The sequence below is a fragment of the Fopius arisanus genome, unplaced genomic scaffold, assembly GCF_000806365.1.
Source record: "Fopius arisanus strain USDA-PBARC FA_bdor unplaced genomic scaffold, ASM80636v1 scaffold00007, whole genome shotgun sequence".
Classification (NCBI taxonomy): Eukaryota; Metazoa; Arthropoda; class Insecta; order Hymenoptera; family Braconidae; genus Fopius; species Fopius arisanus.
The window spans coordinates 909892-928264 of record NW_011887746.1 but is presented as its reverse complement, the minus strand read 5'-3'; the positions used below and the strand labels follow the sequence as shown (position 1 = coordinate 928264).

Here is an 18373-nt window from a genome sequence, read left to right as displayed (position 1 = left end):
TAAAAAATATTCTAAAATATTCTAAATTAGGCTACATATGGGATGGCATGATTTTATTGGGGAGTTGACAGGTTGTGTTGTAGTTTATTTTTGATTCTTCGAATTGGTTTGATCTAGTACTCATTTTGATGGAATTTTTGGAATTTTAAAATGCATTTGCTGTCACATCTACTGCAATCGTCCTCGGGTTCTTTTTCTATTACTGCCGATCTTTAACGAAGGGAGAGGAATTGCAGTTGAACTATAAAACTGGACACGTGGTTGAGGCCTTTATGATTTGTGCAGAGACGAAGATTTAATTACCTCTTGGAGAGTATTGCATTAACAAGCTTCGGTGGCGCAGCCGGCAGCGCGTAAGTCTCATAATCTTAAGGTCGTGAGTTCGATCCTCACCCGGAGCATTTTTTTTTTGCCCGAAGATTAAACAAAAAATTACCATTCCTTTTTTTAATTCAATATTATCGTCCCTGAAGAAAAAAAAATGAACTGAATGAGCCCTGGACAAGCAGAACGCAATCTTACTCGAAAGGTGACTTATTCTCAGTATATGGAGTGTACAGTATTATCTCACGAATGTAAATTCTGTTTTTTTTCTCTTTATTGTAAAGATTAGATTGAGAAGTTCGGGATTAGTAATGATTCATTTCCGTTTTTTCCTGGACTCGTTTGGATTCTTCTTCATCCAGTACTTGAAGTTAGAATGTCCAGCTCGGATGCCCAGCATTGCAGATTTGGAATTGACATCTCTCATTATAAAGGGAGAGAAGCCTGCGATGTAGTCGTCGTTGAGAGGATCATTCTTCATTCGTGCTAGCCTCGAGGGCCTCTGATCTGGGATTGGCTGGTCCTCACAGAGAATCGGATTGTTGGCGTGTTTTCCTCCTTTCGGAGTCGGCAAGGAGAACTGTGAATATTAAAACCATCAATTTTGCATTCAAAGCAATCGACATGATAAATTATTTCAGATTACCTTTTTTCCTTTGGCAGAGAGCGGTTTTCTGAAATTAATGTGAATCTTCTCATTACCCTGGTCATCCAACGATACCGCGACTTTCTTAAGTGTCTTCAGCCCGCAATTGGGGCAGAATACTTTGGTCATGATGCTGGTGGTCTTAAAGCAAGCGTAACACCGGAAAATAAATGTTCTCATTTGTCTTATGACTCTACCATCCAAGGCAGCGACATTGAGACCGATTTGCATGAGGACATTTTGCATCGCGAAATCAGTCGTCATGCAAGCGACTTTTGCTGGTTTGTCAGATATTATGTCCGATTCCATATCCTTTTTTGCTTGTGCCACATTACCTGAAGAGGAGCATTCAAATAAAAAAATTCAATTATCAAATTATTCTAATTGATTAATATTAACTCCACTCTTGAATCAAGATAACAAAATAAATATTCTAATCTGTAATTGCCTGAATTTGATGAATTGTTTAGAGTTATCATTATATTTCATCGAAAAATTATGTACACTGTTTCATGAGGCCCGAATTAATCGTAGCAGGGAAAATCCATGGATGACCTTGAATACATACCCGGGGTGATCCAGCCCTCATCGTCGTCATCACTCTCCGAGGTGACGACTTCCTCGTCACTCGAGTCCTTGGTAACAGATGCTAGAATTTCGTCGGGGTTCTCAGCCCCAGTCTCCAGCTGGAGTTCATCAGGACTGCAGTTGAGCTTTTGGAACCTTGAAGTCAAATCTTCCGCCAGGGGATCCTGGTCTGATTGAGCAGTGAGATAGCCCTCTGATTCTTCATCTACATCACTGTCAGACGCCCCTGACGTGTCTCCTTTCCCTTCCAGGGTAATTTCTTTCTTTGGAGGATCCCCTGATTCTGAGGTTTTCCCATCGTCTTGAGGATTCTCATCTTCAGAGTCCTCCTCTTCTTTATCCTCACGCCCAGGGATATAAAACCCGATGATACTCTTGGGATGTGCCAGAGGTTCAGATTTTATTGCTGGAAGTGTCTTTACTATCGCAGGTGCCTCTTTGAGGTGATCTTTTCCCACTTTTTCCTTTTCTAATTGATAAGTCAGTGCAATCACTTTAATATCTGTCGCAGAGAGGCTCGTGTAGTCTCCAGTTTTCTTCGCGAATTCCGTGACTGAAAAAAAGAAGAGAAAATAATGACATGAAAAAAATATGGAGCATTTACAATTTGTAGATCTGGAATTAGTGCGGAATTGTCACAATAATTTTAGACAATTTCACATTAACGAGACAGAGATTTTACTCTTTAAAAATCCTCACCAAACTGAATATTCTCAGGAAAGACATCCTTTATTGACAGCTCATAAGGCAACACGACTAGTCTCCTCAGTTGTCTCTTACTTTTTATCTCATCAATAACACTCTGTTCTGTAATAATATTCTCTCCAACTTCCTAAAAAAAAGTATTTCCATAAAACCAAAATCATCGAGCAGAAAATGTCAAAGAAAAATTCCAATAAAAACCCAAACGATGCCATAAAAAAACAATAATAAATATCTCCTGAATTTAACCCAAAATTTAAAATATTGAATTTCTAGTTAATTTGTTATCCCCGAAGAAACCCACCTGAAGAGGAACATTCTTGATGAAAGCACTAGTATCAACAATCAGAAATTCAACTCCCCTGTCTTGCCCCATTTTCATTAATAAATCGTCAGAAATTGACAGTAAAAACAGGAGAAGTTCTGTAATGCCATGTGGTTTCCAAAAACTGTGAAGTTGTCTTCGGGTGGAGTTAGAATTCTTCAAAATGGCCAACCGAGACACCTGAAAAAAATAATTCTAACCTCATATTGTTGTCCAAACTGGATCTCCAGCCAATTTGCACTCAGCAACTACTCCAACAATTGCAGAAGTCGAAAGAATAGGCTTTTCTCGTTGATTTTGACGTGACCTATGGTAAAATGGTGGCATTCTGATTTCTACGTGGTCGTAAAAGTCTCAACAAATGATAACGAGAGGAGATAATTATTGTGTCGTCGTTAGTTCAACGGGCGGATCGCCCACAAACACCAGGGACTCTGCCGTACGCCCTTTGGACAATTAGGTAAATCCATTTTATGTGGTACAGAGGGGCTGAAAATAATGGCAATTGTCCAGGCCTCTGGATCTCGTGGTGAATTTTAATCTGGGGGTTGTTGTAGGATTTATTGGGGACGAGGATTGCTGGATGTCTCATGTGTGTTGGTTCATTGACTGTAAGTGGATTTTTCGTTGTGAAAACAGAAGTCAATGTCTCGTGACGGTTCATGGGTGATTGGGCACTTTGTCATAGGTTGATGCCACTCTTTTTCTGTTTATTCTGATTTTTTTATATCACTCTATGTTTTGATGTCATGCCCTGAAATTCAGGATTGACGTGAATCCTGGAATTTAGGGCATCCTGGAATTTCTCTCGGAAGATTTTGATTTGATATTGACATTTGGGATTTGAAAGTTTCGAGAAAACTTTGCACCAGAATCACTCGCTGCGATGGTAATCAGATAATTATTTCAATTAAAAAAGCAATATCGTGTAATCTAGATGTTAAATAAAATGTTTTCCTGGCGCTGTTCGTTAATGAGGTAATGGCATAATTTGCAGATGTTTCACAGTGATTGTAAACGCTCTGGATTTCAATTCAGGAAGTTGTGAATAAATAATGAAGCAATAGTTATTTTGACGGGTGGGGAGGGAAAAGGAGATGAGTCGCTCAGCAGGATGTGACTTGTGACGGTGATATTGTTTTGGTTTCAGAGTTGATAACCATTGAGCCAGGATGTTGATTCTTGATTAATTAGACATCAGTGCAACTTAGGTATTTGTTGAGAAAATGTCCCACTGTGAAATCGACGGAGCGTCGCCGGGATTTCATCAGCTCAGTGTCACCAGTGAGTATTTGTGGTTCTGGGAATTGTTATGAGGAAAAATAGTTCACCCAAGGCAAGGCCACTTGTCTGAACAATAAAATTAATTTTCGTGTTGAAATTTACTGAAGGCAACACTTTTAGAGAAGAGGTGGAAATATCCTTTGCGTTGACAAAATTAAAGGAATAAATGATAAGAAAATGAATTTGAATTAATCTAACTAATTTGCCAGCCCCTAAAATTATAAAGGCTTTATTAAAATCTATTTTTATTTCTCCAGTTGAAGCAGCAATTTTGCGAAGCTCGAGCTTCCTGAAGCCAAATCCCTACGTGGAATTTTCGATCGACGACAAGAGCCCACGAAAAACCGAAGTGTCAAAAGCCACGTACCAGCCAAAATGGAACGAGCAGTTTACAATTCTCGTGACACCTTATTCCCACCTGCACTTTCGGCTGCTGGATCACAGTACTTTCAGAAAGGACACGACAATTGGGGAGAAGCGAATAAGCCTCTTCCAGATTCTCTCCCACTACAACGGAAATTTGGAGCGCCTAGAGCTGACCCTGGACCTGATAAACGAGAGTAAGCATGATTCCCAGGTGTCAAAGGTGGGTGAATTGGTGACCCTCTTCGATGGATTAAAAATTGACATGTCAACGATATCTCCACCGCAGTGCGACCAGTCGCACGGTCAGTGCACGACCTCTCAAGTTTCAACGAACGATCCGACAAACAGGAGCATTCTGAACGGTGGGATTCGTGCCCTGCTCAGGGCCCAGGCCCCAGAGAATGCCCCGAGGGTCCAGAGAAGTTCCTCGATGATGTACGATCCCACCTTCAACCCACCAGCCTCCCAGTCGATCTCCATATCGACTCCCCCAGGCATTTCCAATGACTCCCCGGGGCTGATTCTGACGAACGGCAGTACAGGTGCCCACGAGGGTGGGACAGAGACTCCTGGTGGTCCCCGACTCCCCGAGAATCTCATGAGGGAGTTGAACATGACGAGATCGACGTCAGAGAGCACCAGTGTCCCCAGACTTCACGAGGGAAGAGTCAATGATAATGCTGTGGTACCTGGATGGAATGGAGCTGGCAGTGAGGCCCCTGGACGGGGCAGTGATGTGAGGCAGGAGGGACGTGTGCCCCGGGTACCTGAAGAGATGATGAGGGAGCAGGAGAATGGACAGGAGGAGCCTCTGCCACCTGGATGGGACATGAGGTACGATATTTATGGAAGAAGATACTACGTTGATCATAACACGCGATCCACCTCGTGGGAGAGCCCTCAGCCGCTGCCTCCTGGCTGGGAGGTACGTCGAGATCCCCGAGGGAGAATTTACTACGTCGATCACAACACCAGGAGCACAACCTGGCAGAGGCCCAACACCGAAAGGCTCCAGCATTATCAGCAGTGGCAGGGAGAACGTCAGTTCGTTGTCCAGCAGGGAAATCAGAGGTTTCTCTATCCCCAGGCACATGGGGGACAGCCTGTTATCCCCGGACCATCGACATCAGCTGCTGTTGATGATGATGACGCCCTCGGGCCACTGCCTGCTGGATGGGAGAGGCGAAAACAACCTGAGGGGAGGGTTTATTACGTTAATCATAAAAACAGAACGACCCAGTGGGAGGACCCCAGGACTCAGGGACAGGAGACGGGGATCGATGAGCCACCGTTGCCTGATGGCTGGGAGATCAGACTCACTGAGGACGGTGTGAGATACTTCGTCGATCACAACACAAGAACAACGACATTCCAAGATCCTAGACCTGGAGCACCCAAGGGTCCCAAGGGGGTCTACAGAGTTCCTAGGGCGTACGAGAGGAGTTTCCGGTGGAAATTGTCACAATTCCGTTTCCTCTGTCAGACCAATGCACTGCCCAATCATATCAAGATCAGTGTCAGCAGACAGACCCTTTTTGAGGATTCGTACCATCAGATTATGAATGCCGAGGCTTTCGCTCTGAGGAGGAGACTGTACATCATCTTCAAAGGTGAGGAGGGACTCGATTATGGTGGAGTCTCCAGGGAATGGTTCTTCCTATTGAGCCACGAGGTACTGAATCCCATGTACTGTCTCTTCGAGTACGCAAATAAGAGTAATTATTCATTGCAAATAAATCCGGCGTCGTACGTTAATCCTGATCACCTACAGTATTTCAAATTCATTGGGAGATTCATCGCAATGGCCCTTTATCATGGAAGATTTATCTACAGTGGATTTACCATGCCCTTCTACAAGCGAATGCTAAATAAAAAATTAGTTATGAAAGACATCGAGTCAATAGATCCGGAATTTTATAAATCACTCGTTTGGATTAAGGAGAATAATATCGATGAATGTGGACTTGAATTGTACTACAGCGTCGATTTTGAGATATTGGGACAGGTCATACATCATGAGCTCAAGGAGGGGGGTGACAAAATCAGAGTCGTTGAGGAGAATAAAGAGGAGTACATCAGGTATTATTATATTAATAATTATACATCCAAATTTTTGATAATTTCATTGTATCAATTGCTGAAATAAATGATTTTGTGATTGATTCTTCAGATTGATGACAGAGTGGAGGATGACACGAGGCATCGAGGACCAGACCAAAGCCTTCCTTGAGGGATTCAACTCAGTGGTGCCCTTGGAATGGCTGAAATATTTCGACGAACGTGAGCTGGAGCTCATGCTTTGTGGCATGCAGGAGATAGACGTGGACGATTGGCAGAGAAATTCAATCTACAGACACTACACAAGGAACAGTAAACAAGTTCTCTGGTTCTGGCAGGTAAGAGCATTGTATTTGATTTATTAAATTGTTAAAGTACAGCACGTACACGTGAAATTCACTTGCTTCGCAGTTCGTGAGAACAACTGACAATGAGAAAAGAGCACGATTGCTGCAATTTGTTACTGGAACGTGTCGAGTGCCTGTTGGAGGATTTGCTGAATTGATGGGTGAGATAGATTTTCAGTGAATTATTTTAACGAAGGAATATTTATTGTTTGTTAATAAATATGGGGAAAGGGCGGTACACCGGTTTTTAGGGAGAAATAACGTATTTTTATGGTTTTGAATTAGTTTACAAGTTGTTGCATTTATCTTCATCAACTCGTTTGTTAAATTTAGGGAGCAATGGACCGCAGAGATTCTGCATCGAGAAAGTGGGCAAGGACACCTGGTTACCACGATCTCACACGTGTTTCAACAGACTGGACCTTCCTCCGTACAAAAGTTATGATCAAATGGTGGAAAAATTGAATTACGCCATCGAGGAAACCGAAGGCTTCGGTCAGGAATAGTATCTCCACATTCTCCACCCCTCACACTGATCATTTATCCGTCATTTTCCAATAATCCAACGCCTTTTTCTTTTACTTTTTCTTTACACCGAATTTATTTTTATCAAAAAAAAACACAAGTGATACCACTATCGCGAGAAATAGAAATTTTATGCAATGTCTGTAGAATTGTCGAGTAGAGATTTGTAAGTGCTATCTGTAGTGGAGTTCTCGAAATCAAAAGAATCTGAGAACTTTCATGAGAAAGTTCAATCGGTGGATAATTGCCAAAACTAAATGAATCTTTTCTTTTTCATATCGTTTTTTGTGAATATTTCCGAATTTAAGAGAGATACCGATAATGTGTGAAGGATCTTCTTGTAGAGCCAAGTGAGGGATGAAAAAATTCGATTGATCATCTTGATGGGCCTCTCTGATCCTGAGATATTCCCCAGAAACAGATCTAAAGAGAAAATATCTCGTTTTATCAATTAATCACTGCAATCATTGTTATTATGATAGAAATTTTTCTTGTATACTTTTTACACGTTTCAAATCATCAATAGGATTATTTCATCTCGGGTTCGAGAACACGAGAGAGTGAGGAAATGCGAAGATTACGGAAATCACGAATTCAATAGAATTATTGTATATAATGATCGTAACCGTAAAAAACACTGTGGTATTTTTAGCAGCGTAGACTGGGAGAGAATTCTTGCTACTTGAGGAACACCCAAAGACATCAGTGAAAGAAAGACATCAATTATTTCCTGATGGATTTTTAATAATTCGATAATTAACCGACGAAATATTCGAATCGATTTCGTTCAGGTACCAGTTTTCAATGAATATCTCGGAATTGAAGAAAGATATCGAAATTTTCATAGGAAACTTTTTGTACAGCTGGATTAGATCTAGAAAAACTTTCCTACAAAGATTTGACTATCACTCTTAGATTCAGAGATATTTCGCAAAAACGAGAATAGGATTTTAGAATACTTGAAAGTTTTTACTTCTGAATTGTTGTTTTGTTTCCCTTTTCTATTCTGGAATTGACTGACTCAGTTTCGGAACAGACGCATTATTATGATTGAGAAATATTGAAGAATTTCCCTCCGGCCAGAGTGTGAATTCATCGCAGCCTACGATCGAGTTATTTGTAAATAGTACTGTTGGCGATAGGTAATGACGTAAACAATTGTATAAATCTCCGTATGAACTCTTGAAAGTTGAAGTAACATCTTGTGTGTATGTGTGAGTGATTTAATTGTCTAATTAATTGAAGGTTCGAATACGTACGCGGGAAATTTTAATGATGAAGTGGTGGGGTCCTACTAATTGTGGAATTATCTCGAGAACAAGGGGGTTGGGGTGAAAAATTCATAAGATCTTTTTTGTGAGATATTTAATTTTGAGCAAAACAAGTCTATACACATTTTCGCGTAAACCCTCTATTTACTGAGTTAGGCCACATGATGTGTTTCACCAGTTTGTTACTGAATCAATTCTGGCGAAGAATAGTTTTGGAATCCTTTGATTCTACCCTATGGAGGAAGAAACATGGAAATAGCAAAATGTCAGCAGCTCTGTGAATTTATTTTTGGATTGATTTGATAAATGAGACAGTGGAATGTCTCAATTCGTTCAATTCAATTGGAGGATCAACGATTTCCGTTCATTCAAAGACTGCTCAATAGATTGTACCCATACCAATGAGGATTGAGAATGAGAATCTGCGAGAGTGACTGAAGCTCCAGTGAAGACGATTTTCGTAAATAGTGCAGTGCCAACGGTAGACGATTATCACGTGATTTTAAATCAATCGATATTGATTTTGTATTGGAGTGGACCGATGAAAAATCACAATCAAAATGCGCGATTATCTCGAGAACAAGTTATTACAGGAAAATTAATGTAGAGGACTTTTTTGCAGAGAATGAAATCTCCGACGAAAAATATCTTGGCACTTTTTTGTCTAGGATGACTCGTTATCGGGGTAATTGAAAATTTGTGATTGAATTGTTGCCTCTTCATTATTGAATCAAGTTGAGACTTTATTTCCTTCATTTTCTGCAAATTTTGGTAGACTGTCTTGCAACAATCCATTAAATATATCTGGGCCTGGTTTCACGGTAGTATCTAAGGTTTATTAGAACTGTATATATGTTTGTACAGAGTATATACAATTAATAAAATTAATTTATGGTTGAAAACGCCAGGAAATTCTCTCGTTTCTATATTTAAATTTTATTATCAATTTTCTAATAATAATTTCACTAGGAAACTCAAAACACTCCCTTTCCTCCTGATTTCATATAGTCTAAATCAAATCACGTAGTTAACTATTCCATAATTTAATATCTGACTATTGTAACGATTTGCTGGATCTTCAAATTTCCTATATTTTTCTTACAATTTCGGACTGAAGTCGAAGAATTTGCTCCAGGGGAATTTAGTCAGAGTCCCCGGCTCGATCATCGGCTCGACAGACTTCCAATTTTTATCGAGTGTATTCAGCTCATCTGAAAGTAAACAGTCACTTTATTACAGATTCTAAAATTATTTCGAGGACTGAAGGCACGCACTTGGATCCATATTCTCGAAATTTTCAGTTTGGGTCTCGACTCCATCCTTATCCTTTTTTATCACGACAGTGTGGATTTTCTCCCCCATCCTGTGCTTGACGATGGTTTCGGAGTTTCCCTCGTTGTCTTTTGTAGTCCTCCTCTCCTCGATCGATCCATCAGGACGCCTAATTGTCTGAGAAACAATAGATTGCCCAAACGATCGGAATTTAAATGGCTGGGGAGAAGTCAATTCTCCTTCGGGCTCAGCAGTTCCATTCCAAACCCTGGAGAAATCTTTGAGATCCACTCTGCACTCAGAAAATAAAATCAGTTCATAACCCAGGATTTCTGATAAAAACTGTCATCACAAATTAAAAAAAGTGAATCACTGCTGGATTTTCGAGAATGAATCTTAAAAATTGATTTTTTTTAGGAGTGAAATAAAAATTGTGGACTCTTCTCACTTTCCATCAAGATCTTCATCACACTTGGGGATATCAACCCCATGGTTAGGTGGTGGTAGGGTGTACCCAGGTTTCAAAACTTCATCCCTCAAGTCCCTCTCCTGCTGATTTGGTGGCATAATCTGTGAAAATCCCTCGAAGGGTATCTCCTTGCCCTCTCCAAGCCCAAAGCTGAAGAAATCCTTCATCATAGTGTCCATCTGCGATTCAAAGTACCTAGTCATCTCGAAAGGATCCGTGAATATCTCGAAGTGAAATCCTCGACGAGAATGCCCAGGATGTCTACAACAATTACAGACATCAATGAAAACTCGAGTCTTAATAAATGAATTTTTCCTGCTTGTCAAACCTGTAGTCTTCCCCATACTCTTCATCGTCATCTTCATCATTCTGCCAGATAGGATTCCTGAATCTGTCGCCAAAAATTCGTTGATCATCGTTCCTGGAAAAAAAATAGAGACTGCAATTTTTCAGATGGAATTCTCAACACGAATGGAAGTTTCCAGAGCCTAGAGCTGCCCTGAGCCCTCGAAATCAATGAGAATCCCCAGAAATAATCACTCACCCCGGATTCACACGATGATTATCTCCTCCCCCGAACAAACTCTCCAGGATAGACTTCAGGAACATGATTTACTCATACAAAACCCTCGAAACGTCAACTACGCGTTTTCTCGTTACGTCACATTCGTAAATACTGCATCATCAGATTTTTTCTCATTTACGTCGACGTTCTTCATGTTCTCCTTCCACACCGACGTGAATCTAGTCGATTTAACCTCAATTCAAGTGATTTCATTATCCCAGAACGTCTGAATAAATAATTCATTGTTTTCTCTTGAGTTTGTTGAACAAATCTCCGAATTATTGGAATTGCCGTTGCTGTATTGATCAGAGAATTGTAACTCAGACTTCAGAACAAGAAGATGATTTTCAAATATAAACACCAGATGAAACTTCATTACTCTTAATTATTCTTAATGAGTAAACAAACGATCGACATTTATCAATTCTCGAGTGTTGATTGTCGAAGAAATCAAAAGGTGAGTATCTTGTTTAATTTAAAATTTATTAATTTAAAATTTATCAATGCAATTATTTCGGAGAAATTTTCCATGAATTTCATTTTTCTAATAAATATCGTAATAAAAAAGTACTGCAAACAAAAAAAAAACATTTTCAAACTTCTCAATTTCTCCTTTTTATGAGCAGAACCTGAAGATGTTGATGGGCATCTGTACCTTGCACATGTCCATCCCTGGAGGACACTAGGGTATCAAAAAAAAAAAAAATTGATCCATCCACAAAGATGAACAGCATCTCAGGACAATTTCGCAAGACGACGTGGGATCCACTGCTGATAATATCCCAGATAACAGCTGTACAAACAGTTCTGTACTTCTCCCTGGGCATTTGGATCTGGATAGCCACGATTTTTCTGGGAGCAACGAGATCCCTGGACTACGCATTCCACTACAAGGAGATTCACGTGAGAGATCACGGTGGTAGATTAGTTATCGCGATATTCGTGATTAATTCATTGATTGGGGCTGTAGCTCTCTGGTGGCTCGTCCAGAGGACGAAACAGTGCATGGATTTTACCTGCACAGCTCATTTGATTCATTTGCTATGCTGTTGGATCTACAATTCGAGTTTTCCTACGACATTCAGCTGGTGGTGTCTCAATATCGTGTCGATGACAATCATGTGTGTTTGCGGGGAATTTCTGTGCATGAGGACAGAGCTCAAAGCCATTCCCCTGGGGATGAACAGCCAGAAGACAGCATTGTAATTACTATTTGGCCCTGATAAACATTGAATTCAAATCATTCGCATCGGAGAACAGAATAAATAAATCCATTTTGTTAATCATTTTGTAGAAGCTTGAGGTTGTTTTTTTTCTTCACGAAACGAATCTGCAAAATTATTTTTTAACATTTCAGGATTTAAATCTTAGCTCTTGTGATAAATGTCTGCAGTATCGATGGAGTCATTTAGAAAATCAGATAATCTTCCCGTATATCAAAAGGGCAATCGGTTTTTCATTTGTTTTCGACTTCAATTAATCGATTCTCGTTCAGTACTCGATTATTGCTCAATGTTTGATTTTTATCCTGAGGATCGATCAGAGAATTGCCGAAGAGAACGTCGTCAAAGTCGGCCGACGAGCAAACACCCCCATTGCGTGTGGCGCCCTCCCTCTCTTGGGGTGCAGTATTACGATGGCACTGGGGTCTTTCAAACCCCCAGAACTGAGCCTCTACTTCAGTCAATCCTCTTTGCCCCCGGCCGCTTTAGTGGCGTTAGTAATATACATAGTGTCATCAGAATAATCAAGAAAGAATAAAAGGAATTCCTGGAATCACGTAATTATGGTGGGAATTCAGTAAATCTCATATTCACGGAGTAAAATAGGAAGTCTCCATTCTGGCATATTGGAAGACGTTACAATCTCAGAGAAATCATAAAATTATTATTTGTTGCCAATCAGAGTTTACTACTGTCACAACAATGTTGTCGAGTATTGTAAAGGAACATCAGAGCAAACAGCACGCACGAAAAGAACTCCAGGGTAAATTAAATTTTCCTGGTTCAAGAATCAAATTGATTTATGTGTTCAACGATATTTAAAGGAATATAGTTATATATATATATATTATTATTATATATATAACTATATTTCTTGAAATATTATAATTATGAGTTAACTCGATTTGATATCTCAATTACTGAGATAGATTTGTTCAGTGATGATTAACAATAAATGTCGATTTTTCAATCACGATCATTAACTAATTATGATAAATGTTAATGATTTGTTAATTTTGAGCAGAACAAAAACGCAAAGAGGCTATACAAGCTGCTAATAACTTGACCCAAGCACTTGTGGATCATCTGAACGTTGGGTGAGTATTAAATTTTGACATTTCGTCATTAGGTCAACAATGCTGATCTCAACGAGGTCAAATTGTCATTATTATTTTTATTTGTTTTTCTTTTTTTTTGCACTATAGAGTGGCTCAGGCGTATTTAAACCAGAAGAAACTCGATGCAGAGGCGAAGCAACTGCAGCAGAGTGCAACGACTTTTGCTAAACAGACACATTCTTGGCTGACTCTGGTGGAGTCCTTCTCTAGTGCCTTGAAAGAGATTGGAGATGCTGAGAACTGGGCCAGAAGCATCGAGGGAGACATGAGGACTATCGCCACTGCCTTGGAATATTCTTACAAAGGTCATTGTAATTTTTACACTTGTTTTCCCTTTTTCAATCACAAACTCAATCATTTCCTAAAAAATAGCAATATAAATAATTTATTAATCTTTTTTTCCAGCAACTCAAGAAGTCCATGGACCCACCCCTAATCAATAGCCCAAACAAACAACACTAAATGTATGATCTCAATCATTTTATTATTAATTGATAATATACAATATACAGTAGAAAAATCAATAATCAAGGGCGGGAAATAAACAATCACCACAAACTTGTTCTCTTTATTAAATCCAAACATCCTCAATCGATAACATAAAAGAAAAATAAACACAATCATGATAATTGTACATAATATTGATACGAGGACAGAAGGGATGGGATGGTGGAGGGATTTAGGATGGGACTGACTGTGGAATTTACATAGTAAATATATATCTTTCCACTTTAATTTAATAAACAATAGTTTCATTTCTTCATAGCTTCCCACCGTAATCCTGTTGTTGGTATCAAACTGATAAAGAATATGATCAGCTGAGAACAATGTACTCTTGAAAATGAACAATCGTTGAACATCTTGAATACTCTATCTTCAGGTGCACCCGAAACTTTTTTTTTTATTAATGTATTTTTTTACATATCGTCTCTTGCTGATGCTTTAATCCCCTCAAAACATCATACGTTGAGGACTTTTTATTTTCACTCTTCAAGTCTCCAAGACTTCTCTCGTCGTCAAACTGTAGATCATATTCTTTGTCACGCGTTAACTTAAACCTTGACTTTTATATTTTCTTGAATATTGAACTTTATCGAATTTTGTTTCTTGTTATCAGCATTAAATCTTCATGATATCTTGCCCAAACAATTTTTCAACGTTTTTTATACTTCAAACTTCCCTCTATCATCCAATACCTCTTGATTCAAAACCTTATAAACAAACAAATATGTTAGAGGAGTTACAGTGTTGCTTTCCATATGTATTATATATTTATGGTAATTGCTTATAATAAATGGTTTGCATAGGTTTTTTTTTTTCAAAGGAAAAAATTACCACATTTAGTAGTCGTACCCTCGAGAATGGGGAAGGAGACTCGTTAAAACGGTTGGAATACAACTGTCTCAGTGAAAGTTATCTCTGGATTTTCATTCGTTTATTTAATTCGTAGAGGAACAAAAAGGATTGTCGCTAATCCAGTGGCAATTCATTTCGTCCCTTTACCACAATCATTTACTCAATCAATTAAAAAATTTATAAGAAAATCGATAGCTCCATCATATTCCAACCTTTACATTATAGCCATAAGAATATAGAAAGGATATCCCCAATCTTATCTCCATAATAAAAAAGGAAAGCTTTTTTTATCACGAAAAAAAGGATGTCAGTATTCTCACCTTACTGAGCCCCAAGTGCGTAATTTATCAGAATAAATTGAATCACAAATGAGGGATTGAAATTCAAATATTTTTCAAAACATCCCTCAGAACCGAATGAGTTAATTCAAAGCGGTTTTAAAATTTGAACGAAACTTCGAATAGTGACAAGCAATGGATTCCGAATTCAATGAAATGGAAAAAAATTGAATGGTAATTCTAATTTGCAATTAACAATTCCTTAATTGACTCCACGTTTCAAAAAAAAAAAAACAGGGCAGAGTAAGATGAGTACTGGACTCTATCTCCCGTCCACGTCAAACCGACCCCTCGAAAAAAAAACAAAGCAACTAGTAAAATCACTCGACTCTGTTCTTTCAAAACGAGAAACAAAAATGAGATTTGGGAGAAAAGAGAAAAAAAAAACAACGGGGGGAGGATTAAAGTTAAGAGATAAATGGCTCCCGAAACACCTGGCCTTCTCGATCGCTCAGTTTAATATCGACCTGAAATTCATTAAGCAACAGAAAGAAAAATACTAATAATTTGCATGAATCTGTTTGAACCCGTGAGTAACAAGGGTCGTATTAAAAAATTTATATTTATCTATTGAAATAATTCCGAGGCTCTCAACGCATCTCTCGTCAGTTTGTCGTCCATATTTTATGGGTTTTCTCAATACCTTAATCGAGTAGAATGTTAAATGGAACGATAAATCGAGTGATAGAGACACACCAGCCAATGTATTAATCCAGAATATTTTTTTTTTCTAGTGGTGAATTTTTATCGAGTGACAATCGATCAGAGCCATTGAAATATTTTAGTCTTGAGGGAAGGGAATTAATCTGAAGAATACAGACTGGCATGTCGTATTTATGGTATAGTGAGTTCATACATAGACGGAATCATGGAAGGATCTGACTTACGTGGAGAGTAAGAGCGTGACCTGGTGCGATCGTAACGTGTCCTGCGACGATTGTAGTGGGGACTGGGCGATCGACGATAACTTCCTCTGTAGCTAGAGCTTCTGTGAACGATAATTCATGTGATAATCGTCTCCTCAATTTTGCAACTCAATTCCACGAGGAAAAAACGTTAAGACTCAGAAAATCTTTATTATTTATACTATATTTCGTCACTAGATCTTTAGGAATTTTTATATTTATATTTATATTTATTTATTCACTTAAATGGGCGAATATTTTTTGAATCTTTCCCCTGTAGATATACAATGAAAATTGATAGAGATAAAGGGAAAACTGTTGATTTTAGTGACGTATTGTGATTGCAGTAGAAATTAAGATTTTAAAATTGAGATGGGAAATACAATTTCGAATTGTGAGAATTATTTTAATATTTAGATACTTACTCTCTACGTCTAGGTCCACTCCACCCCTTATCGTGCAAATGTGTGGGTTTTCCCATGTAAATACCAGGGGTGGGTGTGTGGGCCCGTTGAGTTATAGAAAAATCAACTCTGATACGTCTTCCATCAATTTCCATCCCTGAGCATTGCTCCTTGGCAACTTTGGCGTCCTCACTCGATTCAAAATACACAAAGCAAAATCCTCTAGACCGTCCAGTCTGAAACCCAAAAAACCCACAGTCGAATCACAACTGAAACAACTACAAACTTATTACAATATAATTAAATAAATAAATTAACTCAATTTTATTGACTTCAATTGTTTGATTGTAGCCAGAGGCCTTTAACGAATTGCATATTCTTTAAAACAATTGTTCTAAATCTCTGGCATTTATCTCCCAGAAAGTTGTGAAAACCTTCTGGATATATTTTAAATTAGTTTAATAGTATAATAATGATAATAAAATAAATAAATTTTCCTTCTCTTGAATAAATGAAAGTAATTAAAAAATTCCGTTGTTTTCAATATATTATATATTATATTACTATAAATAAAAAATGAAAGATGATATTGATATTTGAATGGGAAAATACCTTAGCATCATTAACGACTTGCACACGTTCAACAGGTCCGTACTTTGAGAAAATATGATGAATCTGTAGTTCAGTGGTGTAAATGGAGAGTCCGAATACCCCGAGGCACCTCGAGGGACACGGATTATCCCGATTACCCACGTGTCTTCGTCTCGATGACATTGGACTTCTCGAGTGAGAGCGATAGATGTGTCTGTCCCTCTCCCTCGAGTATCTCGATCGAGAGTACGACCTTGATCTGCTCCTGGAGTATCGTCCACCACCACTGCGATAGGGTGATCTGCCACGACTACGACTGCGTCCAGCTGAATATTTGGCATTGCGATAGGCTTTTCGTCCACGTGATACTGAACGACTCCTCGACCTCGAGTACTCCTTCATCGGTCTGTGGCCATCCTTTCGGTCTCGTGATCTTGAACGTGAACGAGAGTCACGAATACCATCCTCCACTGCACGAGATCTCCGGGGACTCGCACTCCGACTGCCGTTGTGCTGTTTTCAATAATCAATTGATTAATTTAATAATTAATTATTGATGACGTACATTGGATTAACTGTAGGGTGAGTTTTTCGAAACACTTTCGCAATATCTTTGAAACTACGGCGCACAGCGGTTTTTTTGTCAGAACCTTTTTTGTAGGTTTCACTTCGATCTGCAAAAAAGGTTTTGACGAGAATTTTGTCATTTGCGTAGTTTCGGAGATATTTCACAGAAATCCGTGGGCTTCCCTGGAAGTTCGATCAGAATTTAACCAATTGATTGAGTTTGGATTGTGATGTTTTCTTAATGTTTAACGAAATCATTGAATTAAAAAATCGAGTATTTTATTGATTCTTCGATTATTTTCATCGAAACAAAATGGAGTACTCCAATGAATTTCGGGATTGAATCCTGAAAAAATCGAAAATTTTCAATAGTTCACTGTGGCATTACAAATAAACGCAAAAGCTTTGGGCTTATCCCCCGACAAATATACCTATTTAACGAGCGATAAAAATTCGAGGAAAAAAATGATGGGCTCGAGTTCCCAATTTAAAAAAACATTAATAGAAATACCTTCATTGTCTCCTGCTTCTTCGAAATCCGTGAAAATCTTCGAACTTGAATGAATTGATAAGAAAATTCTACTTCTCCCCCGAAAATGTGGCCCTCGAGTTAACCTTTATTGAATCGCTTGGCAACGATAAACAAAAGTGTAACCCGGGGTTACCTGGATAATAACCAGATAAATCCCTCTGACAACAACAAACAAGAGCATCAGTAGGTGATTGTTAAGTCGTCAGACTCGTGGGAAATAAATAAACCATAAGAAAACACGATAAAATTTTGAAAAATCTCAGCAACTGGCGGATCAATAGCCTGCGATCACATGGTCATAGGTGATTATATAATGAGAAATGACAGGTGTTTGTTTTTAAATAAATATTGTTAATTGCCTTACCTCAATTTCACTCATCATCGAGAACGGGAGCAAATGATTTCTTTCCAAATAAATGTGGAGGACCGGTGTGAGGCCCCAACTCCTTGACTAGTGGCGTCTCAAGTGATAATGGCGTACGCTTCGTTTTTTGCGTGGATGGCGCCTCTCATTTTTGGCGGGACATTCAATTTCTCTATTTCTCCACTGAATATTAAATGTTCAAAACATGTTAACACGCCTTCGAAATAAATTCG

General features: G+C 38.7%; 6 protein-coding genes, 1 long non-coding RNA gene and 1 other non-coding gene across 13 annotated transcripts; 5 read left to right on the top strand and 3 right to left on the bottom strand.

Moving 5' to 3' along the window:
• Positions 1 to 282: 282 nt before the first annotated feature.
• LOC105273836 (uncharacterized) lies at positions 283 to 769 on the top strand. Of its 2 annotated transcripts, none has more exons than XR_892950.1 (3): positions 283 to 353; positions 474 to 575; positions 687 to 769. It is a non-coding gene; the product is annotated as an uncharacterized lncRNA (long non-coding RNA). The 2 variants fall into 2 exon arrangements; XR_892949.1 differs by having other exon boundaries at positions 474 to 529; positions 614 to 700.
• Positions 329 to 401, top strand: TRNAM-CAU (transfer RNA methionine (anticodon CAU)). The gene has a single exon. It is a non-coding gene; the product is annotated as a tRNA-Met (tRNA).
• LOC105273837 (RNA-binding protein NOB1) lies at positions 586 to 2722 on the bottom strand. The gene is made up of 5 exons (XM_011316502.1): positions 2565 to 2722; positions 2258 to 2390; positions 1539 to 2111; positions 971 to 1305; positions 586 to 904 (listed from the first exon to the last, which is right to left on the bottom strand). Exons 1-5 carry the CDS (start codon positions 2640 to 2642, stop codon positions 641 to 643), a joined length of 1383 nt encoding a protein of 460 aa, XP_011314804.1. The 5' UTR covers positions 2643 to 2722; the 3' UTR covers positions 586 to 640.
• Positions 2723 to 2769: 47 nt separating this feature from the next.
• On the top strand, positions 2770 to 9338 carry Su(dx) (Suppressor of deltex). Of its 2 annotated transcripts, XM_011316498.1 has the most exons (7): positions 2770 to 3045; positions 3143 to 3196; positions 3736 to 3869; positions 4127 to 6314; positions 6406 to 6631; positions 6705 to 6801; positions 6974 to 9338. In XM_011316498.1, the coding sequence occupies exons 3-7, from the start codon at positions 3812 to 3814 to the stop codon at positions 7144 to 7146; spliced, it is 2742 nt and encodes a 913-aa protein (XP_011314800.1). In that variant the 5' UTR covers positions 2770 to 3045; positions 3143 to 3196; positions 3736 to 3811; the 3' UTR covers positions 7147 to 9338. The 2 variants fall into 2 exon arrangements, with proteins under 2 accessions (XP_011314800.1, XP_011314799.1); XM_011316497.1 differs by lacking the exon at positions 3143 to 3196.
• LOC105273834 (HCLS1-associated protein X-1) lies at positions 9251 to 10886 on the bottom strand. Its single transcript, XM_011316499.1, has 5 exons — positions 10722 to 10886; positions 10506 to 10598; positions 10157 to 10438; positions 9711 to 10000; positions 9251 to 9647 (listed from the first exon to the last, which is right to left on the bottom strand). The coding sequence occupies exons 1-5, from the start codon at positions 10784 to 10786 to the stop codon at positions 9535 to 9537; spliced, it is 843 nt and encodes a 280-aa protein (XP_011314801.1). The 5' UTR covers positions 10787 to 10886; the 3' UTR covers positions 9251 to 9534.
• Positions 10887 to 10911: 25 nt separating this feature from the next.
• On the top strand, positions 10912 to 12038 carry Sys1 (Sys1 golgi trafficking protein). The gene is made up of 2 exons (XM_011316495.1): positions 10912 to 11199; positions 11369 to 12038. Exon 2 carries the CDS (start codon positions 11466 to 11468, stop codon positions 11946 to 11948), a length of 483 nt encoding a protein of 160 aa, XP_011314797.1. The 5' UTR covers positions 10912 to 11199; positions 11369 to 11465; the 3' UTR covers positions 11949 to 12038.
• A 390-nt stretch (positions 12039 to 12428) lies between these two features.
• Blos1 (biogenesis of lysosome-related organelles complex 1 subunit 1) lies at positions 12429 to 15080 on the top strand. Its single transcript, XM_011316490.1, has 4 exons — positions 12429 to 12728; positions 12990 to 13062; positions 13171 to 13388; positions 13489 to 15080. The coding sequence occupies exons 1-4, from the start codon at positions 12668 to 12670 to the stop codon at positions 13524 to 13526; spliced, it is 390 nt and encodes a 129-aa protein (XP_011314792.1). The 5' UTR covers positions 12429 to 12667; the 3' UTR covers positions 13527 to 15080.
• Positions 13625 to 18230, bottom strand: tra2 (transformer 2). 4 transcript variants are annotated; one of them, XM_011316493.1, is made up of 5 exons: positions 18141 to 18230; positions 16699 to 17190; positions 16108 to 16322; positions 15665 to 15765; positions 13625 to 14294 (listed from the first exon to the last, which is right to left on the bottom strand). In XM_011316493.1, exons 1-5 carry the CDS (start codon positions 18156 to 18158, stop codon positions 14269 to 14271), a joined length of 852 nt encoding a protein of 283 aa, XP_011314795.1. In that variant the 5' UTR covers positions 18159 to 18230; the 3' UTR covers positions 13625 to 14268. The 4 variants fall into 4 exon arrangements, with proteins under 4 accessions (XP_011314795.1, XP_011314796.1, XP_011314794.1 ...); XM_011316494.1 differs by having other exon boundaries at positions 13770 to 15244; XM_011316492.1 differs by adding an exon at positions 17756 to 17934 and having other exon boundaries at positions 13770 to 15765; positions 18141 to 18229.
• Between the last annotated feature and the right edge of the window lie 143 nt (positions 18231 to 18373).

What these genes read in the sequence shown, in the direction of transcription:
- tra2 (XM_011316491.1), bottom strand. An exon ending in AAGTCGTTAATGATGCTAAG is followed by an intron (nt 16,323 to 16,698) that starts GTATTTTCCCAT and finishes TTTGGGTTTCAG; the next exon opens with ACTGGACGGTCTAGAGGATT. An exon ending in AGTGGACCTAGACGTAGAGA is followed by an intron (nt 15,766 to 16,107) that starts GTAAGTATCTAA and finishes TATCGTTCACAG; the next exon opens with AAGCTCTAGCTACAGAGGAA.
- Blos1 (XM_011316490.1), top strand. Translation starts at nt 12,668, where the DNA reads ATGTTGTCGAGTATTGTAAAGGAACATCAGAGCAAACAGCACGCACGA. An exon ending in CGCACGAAAAGAACTCCAGG is followed by an intron (nt 12,729 to 12,989) that starts GTAAATTAAATT and finishes AATTTTGAGCAG; the next exon opens with AACAAAAACGCAAAGAGGCT. An exon ending in GTGGATCATCTGAACGTTGG is followed by an intron (nt 13,063 to 13,170) that starts GTGAGTATTAAA and finishes TTTGCACTATAG; the next exon opens with AGTGGCTCAGGCGTATTTAA.
- LOC105273837 (XM_011316502.1), bottom strand. Translation starts at nt 2,642, where the DNA reads ATGAAAATGGGGCAAGACAGGGGAGTTGAATTTCTGATTGTTGATACT. An exon ending in TCCTGAGAATATTCAGTTTG is followed by an intron (nt 2,112 to 2,257) that starts GTGAGGATTTTT and finishes TCTTTTTTTCAG; the next exon opens with TCACGGAATTCGCGAAGAAA. An exon ending in TCTCTGCCAAAGGAAAAAAG is followed by an intron (nt 905 to 970) that starts GTAATCTGAAAT and finishes TAATATTCACAG; the next exon opens with TTCTCCTTGCCGACTCCGAA.
- LOC105273834 (XM_011316499.1), bottom strand. Translation starts at nt 10,786, where the DNA reads ATGTTCCTGAAGTCTATCCTGGAGAGTTTGTTCGGGGGAGGAGATAAT. An exon ending in GAGTATGGGGAAGACTACAG is followed by an intron (nt 10,439 to 10,505) that starts GTTTGACAAGCA and finishes TAATTGTTGTAG; the next exon opens with ACATCCTGGGCATTCTCGTC. An exon ending in TTTCGAGAATATGGATCCAA is followed by an intron (nt 9,648 to 9,710) that starts GTGCGTGCCTTC and finishes GTTTACTTTCAG; the next exon opens with ATGAGCTGAATACACTCGAT.
- Sys1 (XM_011316495.1), top strand. Translation starts at nt 11,466, where the DNA reads ATGAACAGCATCTCAGGACAATTTCGCAAGACGACGTGGGATCCACTG.